This window comes from Microtus pennsylvanicus, chromosome 11 (genome assembly GCF_037038515.1).
Source record: "Microtus pennsylvanicus isolate mMicPen1 chromosome 11, mMicPen1.hap1, whole genome shotgun sequence".
Classification (NCBI taxonomy): Eukaryota; Metazoa; Chordata; class Mammalia; order Rodentia; family Cricetidae; genus Microtus; species Microtus pennsylvanicus.
The window spans coordinates 79741604-79748169 of record NC_134589.1 but is presented as its reverse complement, the minus strand read 5'-3'; the positions used below and the strand labels follow the sequence as shown (position 1 = coordinate 79748169).

General features: G+C 41.4%; 1 protein-coding gene across 1 annotated transcript; it reads left to right on the top strand.

The window, feature by feature from the left end:
• Positions 1-61: 61 nt before the first annotated feature.
• Positions 62-6225, top strand: Nudcd2 (NudC domain containing 2). Its single transcript, XM_075941311.1, has 4 exons — positions 62-540; positions 2283-2331; positions 2579-2730; positions 4912-6225. The coding sequence occupies exons 1-4, from the start codon at positions 352-354 to the stop codon at positions 4993-4995; spliced, it is 474 nt and encodes a 157-aa protein (XP_075797426.1). The 5' UTR covers positions 62-351; the 3' UTR covers positions 4996-6225.
• Positions 6226-6566: the final 341 nt, after the last annotated feature.

Here is a 6566-nt window from a genome sequence, read left to right as displayed (position 1 = left end):
CTACGGCTCCAGCCAGTCCCGTCCGGCGTTACTTAAGTTGACTCACCGTTCGCGCAAGCGCACTGCACAGGCGCCCCGCCGGCGATTCCGTGTTTTCGGCGTCACACAGGTTAAAAGGTCGCGAGCGCCGGTCTCCTTTGTTCTGGCGTCACCGTTCTTGGGATGTCGACATCGCCGGGCTTCGGTTCTTTCACCCCAGGTCTCGCGAGTGTCCTGAATGGGCGCTGAAAGGGAAAAATCTGCACGCTCGGACGCGCCAGCTTGGTCTCCTGCGCATGTGCGGTGACCTCAAGTTGCATCCCGCCCGTGCCGTGCTCACTCGGAGCCTTGTCCCCGCGTGGCTTCTGGAGAATGTCTGCCCCGTTTGAGGAGCGTAGTGGGGTGGTCCCGTGCGGGACGCCGTGGGGCCAGTGGTACCAGACCCTGGAGGAGGTGTTCATTGAAGTCCAGGTGCCTCCGGGCACTCGCGCGCAGGACATCCAGTGCGGCCTGCAGAGCCGGCATGTGGCTCTGGCCGTGGGTGGCCGTGAGATCCTCAAGGTAGCCAGCCAGGGCTTGTCCCGAGTTTCCTCCTTCTGGCCTCCCCGAACCCCGAGTCCTAAAATTCACGGTTTCAGAGGGATGACTGCTGGGTGGGAAGGTCAGTTCCTGGCTGGCAGAAAGGAACTGGATCTGGCGAGGGGTCTGTCTCCTCGTAGCACCCGCTCCCAGAGCTGCTGACCTTGAGTGGGTGGTAATGTAAAGATTCCGTTTTCCTTGTTGTTTCTAAAACAGATTTCTGCTGCTTCTTAATTCCTCTGACAGAAGGCTAACTAGATCAAAAGAGCAAACGCGCATCATTTTCCGGGCACTGATCTAAGTCCCAGAGACTAGACAAAACGGTGATGTGTAGGCAGGCAAATAGAGGAATAACAAACAAGACTAGGGTAGTGGATGAAAATGTCAGATTGGCTTTCTAAACTGCAGGTTTCTTGCATGTTGACGATCATCAAGATAATGAAGAGGTGTGTGAAGAAAATACTGCCTCTTCTATTTGATTTCACCAATACATTTTGAATCTGGTTATACCATTTTTTTTTTTTTAAAGAATTTTCACAAACCGGGTGATGGTGCCTTTAATCCCAAAGTTAGAGGCAGGGAGAGTTCTGTGAGTTTGAGGACAGTCTGCTCTACAAATCTCAGAAAAATCCTAAACCCTGTCTCAAAAAAAAAGAAAGAAAGAAAGAATATTCACATAACAATCTGAGATTGAATTTCTCTCCTTGATTAGATGTGTAACCTGATTGATGCCCATGCAGTGTAGTGGTGAAGGGAGACTGGTACCATGTTTTGTAACCTTGGGCAGGAGAAGATGAAAAATTAGTCACAGCTAATTTGACATCAAAATCTGCAGTATGTGGTTAACTCTCCTTAAGAAATTGGCTTTTTCTAGTGCCAGCTTTTCGGAAGAGATTGAACTGGCTTTTAATAACATTTGCTTTAAAAGGTAGCATTTTTAAGGCAGGCATTGTGGCATATGCCTTTAATCCCAGCATTTTGAGAACCAGAGGCAGGCAAGTCCAGTCAAGTCTATATATTGAGCTCCAGGACTACACAGAACAGTGGTTGTTAAACTTCCCAAATGCTGTAGCCCCCTTAGTACAGTTCCTCTTGTTGGGGTGACATAAATAAAGTTATTTTTTGCTACTGTTAAAAATCATACTGTTGGCCTGGCAGTGGTGGTGCACACCTTTAATCCCAACACTTGGGAGTCAGAGGCAGGTGAATCTCTAAGTTAAAGACCAGCCTGGTCTACAAGAGCTAGTTCCGGGACACTACAGAGCAACCCTGTCTCGAAAAAAAAAAAACAAAAAACCCCGAATCGTACTATAAATATCTAATATGGGACACCCAGAAGAGAAGGGTTGCGTCCCACAGGTTGAGAACACTGGCAGAGATCCTCCCTCAAGAAATAAATAAAATAGAACATTTCTTCTAGTTTTATCATGATTGTTCATTTTGATTGGTAAAGCATTTTATAATTAATTTCACATTTATTCTATCCGTAATGAGTAGTGTGTCTTTTTTGTTTTGTTTAGAGCATCCTGTGTTGTTTCCAATGCTAAGAATGTCAAATTTTGTAAACCGGGGTCCCTTTGAGTAGGAGGAAGTTCAGGGTTGAGCCCCTACAGTTAGGCTGGACTAGTCTAAGATGTGGCTTAGATTGAAATGAGCCAAATCTTAATTATGAGAATGTATAAAATGTAATGTTGTATCCTTAGAACCTTATATTTATTTCCCAGGGAAAATTATTTGATTCTACAATTGCTGATGAAGGAACATGGACTTTGGGTAAGAATAATTACTGTGATTCATAAAATTTAAAAAGTAGATTGTGATACTGTTCTTTGTTTTAAATCTTGTCCTTGTAGCTGTTAAAGATGAAGAAATGTGTTGGGAACAGTTGTATATCAGAATTGCCTGACAGTCTTAGAAAATACAAGGATTAACTCCTTCTGTAATTTCTCTGTAACTTGTTTCTGCAAGGATTAACTCCTTCTGTAATTTCTCTGTAACTTGTTTCTCATTTGTATTTTAGAGGATAGAAAAATGGTCCGCATTGTCCTGACAAAGACCAAGAGAGACGCTGCAAACTGTTGGACTTCTCTTCTAGAATCTGAATATGCAGCTGATCCCTGGGTACAAGACCAAATGCAGAGAAAACTTACATTAGAGCGGTTCCAGAAAGAAGTAAGTCGGGTGCAGCTGTGAGTATGTAGAGTTACACGATCCAAATGCGGGTATTCGTTCATAAGCCATTATACGAAGTAGTTAAAAAAAAAACCTCCTGGGTGAGTTTTAAAGTGAACGGTAAGAAAATAGCCTACTATGTGGGTTTTAGTTTTTGGTTTTTCTAGACAGGGTATCTCTGTGTAACAGCCCTAGCTGTCCTGGAACTAGCTCTGTAGACCAGGCTGACCTCAGACTCACAGAGATCCATCTTGTTCTGCCTCCCGAGTGTTGAGATTAAAGGCATATGCTACCACCACCCCAGCGTGTGTGGGTTTTAAATTTCACAAATATGTTTGTTACTGTGAACTTAAGATTGCTGAATTCATATCAGTAATTCATGAATAATAAGCCTAAAACACTGGAACACTGTAAAGTACATATTGTAACAAGGTGAGAGATCCCTTCTTTGTTTTAGTCCCCCACCTCAAACTTCTGCTGCCATCTCAGTTATGGTCTTTTTGTCTGTTTTTTTCTTTGTTTGTTTGTTTGGTGGGTTTTGTTTTTTGTTTTTCGAGATAGGGTTTCTCTGTAGCTTTGGAGCCTGTCTTAGAATTCTTCACTGTAGACCAGGGTGGCCTCAAACTCGTAGAAATCACCTGCCTCTCTGCCTTCCAAGTGCTGGGATTAAAGGTGTGCGTCACAACCACCCGGCCAAAGTTTCTGACTAGCCTCCTTGACTCTTACCCAAATAGTCATCTTAGAGTAGCCATTAAAGATGTCTTTTGATAGCTCAAGTCAGATCAGTGTGTTTTTTTCTCAGAATTCTCCAAGTTCTTCCTTCTTTTAATGGGATAATTGATCAATTACTTCTTACCCACTCCTTTTTTCTTTTTTTTTTCCCTTTCTCTTTCTCTCTTGCATTTTTTTTTTCCTTTGAGACAGTATCTCACTGTGTAGGTCTGGCTGTACTGGAACTTTCTATGTGCGTGTGTGTGTAATACACACACACACACACACACACACACGCACATATAAAATCAGGTCAAGCTGGCCATGAACAGATACCTTCCTCCCAGATACTGGAATTAAAGGCATGTGCCAGCATGCCTGGCTCTCTGCTGATTCTGACTGGAATATTTATTCTGTAGTTTCAGCTCATCAAATTTTAGCGATCCCATTTAAGTCTATAATTTTCTCTCTAATTCTTTTTCCTGCCATACTTTCTGTTTAGCTTTTTTATAGCACTTACAAGCTTTAGCACACTAAGTCAGAGGTTGGCAAATTGTCGCCTGGGGAGATTCAACCCTCTGTATGTCTCTGCAGGTAAAGTTTTACAGAGACATAACCTTTGTTCACTTATTAATATGTTTTATATATAGCAGTTTCTTATAATCAAGTGTTTATGAGAGAAATTATGTAGTCTGCATAGTCAAAAGTGATTCCTGTTGGTCTCTTTGTACAAGTCAAGCTTGCCGAAATCTGTGTCAGTATTTATGGTTTGATATTTGTGCTTTCCTGCTGCAGTATAAGCTCCTCTAGAAGTCTTAAATTCTTTTACTTTTGAAATCTATATGTATTTAGTGGTATTTTCCAAGTTGTATGGGGCTCAATAAATGTCTGTTAAACAAATGAAATGCCCCCAGAAAAGTCTGAAGCTTACAGCAGTACTCCACTGTATATAATGTGTATCACTATGCTAATATACATATAGCTCTTAGAACTCTGCATGGCTTATAGTAAGCTTCAAAAAATTACCAGCTATTAGCTGTGCTTGGTGATATTCACCTTTAATTTCAGCTACTTAGGATGGTACAAGAGAACTGCAAGTTCAAGGTCAGCCTGGGCGACATAGCTACACCACGTCTCAAAAGAAAACAATTAAATTGAAAATTGGTATAAATCAGAATAGAGTACCTGCCTAGCTTAAAGGAGGCTCTGTGTTCAGTCTATAATACACCCTGCCCCGAGAAAAGGTTAAGATCTTTTATACAGACAGTGAAGTTGAAAGATGTTTCGCTGTACGGTCACTAGCGTTGTCACATGCATCTCTTTCTGTAAAGACCAACAGATCTGAAAGGTGCCTCTTGTTTTTCATTTTCCCATGGGTGCTTGCAGTGATATTTTTGGTTTTTGTTTTGTTTTGTTTTTGTCAACTGTGAATTCAACATCTTGTAAGTTTTGTTATTTTATGTCTTTCAGAACCCTGGTTTTGACTTCAGTGGTGCAGAAATCTCAGGAAACTACACAAAGGGCGGACCAGATTTCTCAAGCCTTGAGAAATGACTGCTTCTTTATTTGTTCCATCTTGTGGATCCCAGCAGGAGCTGGCAGCTTAATGCAGCAGATGATATGAAGGATGAAAGACACGGATGTGTACAGTTAACATTGCAAAATGTATTTCAGCATGGTTCTAAAAGATTACATTCGGATATGATTTATACAGGAAGTGTAGCAACTGTCCTGTGGCTAGATGATAACTTATTGCTCTGCGTTAAGTTTTGTATGCTACATTTTGCTAATTTCATATTTAAATGTATTTTTACTACAAAAGCATTGGAGTACAAATCATATGAAATGAAAAAGTGCCTTCAGGGAATTTTTTTTCTTTTTTAGTCTGATGCAGGAATAATGTTCAGTAAACTTCTGAGTAAGAATTATGCACTCCTCGCCGGGCAGTGGTGGTATATGCCTTTAATCCCAGCACTCTGGAGGCAGAGGCAGGAGGATCTCTAGGAGTTTGAGACCAGCCTGGTCTACAGAGTGAGTTCCAGGACAGGCTCCAAAGCTACAGAGAACCCTGTCTTAAAAAACCAAAATATATATATATACTGCAGCCCATTGTCTAAATATGCCAGTCCTTAGAAGGAAAGTACAGTGCTGGAAACACTTTAATAAAGGAAAAAGTATACAGAAGAGTTTTAGGTAATTTGATTTGGTGAAAAACTCTTTAACTCATGTGTTACTGCCTAAGTGATTATGTGAAGAAATTGAAAACCGGTAAAAGCCAAACAAAGGGATAATGAGTAACCTATTAGTGTCAGAAAGCAAGTGTAGGCCCCTGGGTGTAAGCTAGTAGCTTCACATAAGTTTAATGATTCAGACAGAGAGAGGATTGTCTAGAATAAATTGCTTTCATCCTTTTTTTGTGTCTTTTAATTATTCTTCTTTTGTGGGGGGCATTCAAGAAAGGGTTGGGTTTCCTCTTTGTCCTAGAACTCTGTAGACCATGCTGGCCTTGAACTCAAGATCCGCTTGCCTCTGCCTCCCGAGTGCTGGGACACCGCCCAGTTGTATTTTAATTCTTTAAAAGATAGTCTGAAATGTGTAGAAAGCTTATAAAGTATTAACACTTTAAAAATCTTAATACTGTTTTGTAATAAATTGACATGATTCTGTCACCTCAGTCTTACTGTTTTGGTTTTTGTTGTTGTTGGTGGTGGTTTATTTTGTTTTGCTTCCAAAAAGTATGTTTTCTCAACAATGCAATCATTAAAGTTAGAACGTCGACATGGACTTGGTACTGCTGTTTCATCCTCAGACCTGATGCCATTTATTTGGACTGAGCCCAGCAATGTCCTTTAAGTAAGAAAGCCCTGCTGCTGGGATGTGCTGCCCAGCAAGGCACTTTAGCCTGGAACAAGTTCCCATTCTTTCTTTGGGTTTTAATGCTTTGGCATTTTTCCGTGATAGAATCATGGAAAATATGAGACCTCAAAGCCCAGCCCCACATAGGCACACTTCCTCTAATAAGACCACACCTACTCCAACAAGGCCACACCCACTCTACCAATGGCCACTGCTCCTAATAGTACCACTCCCTTTGGGGGCCAATTTTTTCTCAGGTCACCACATGT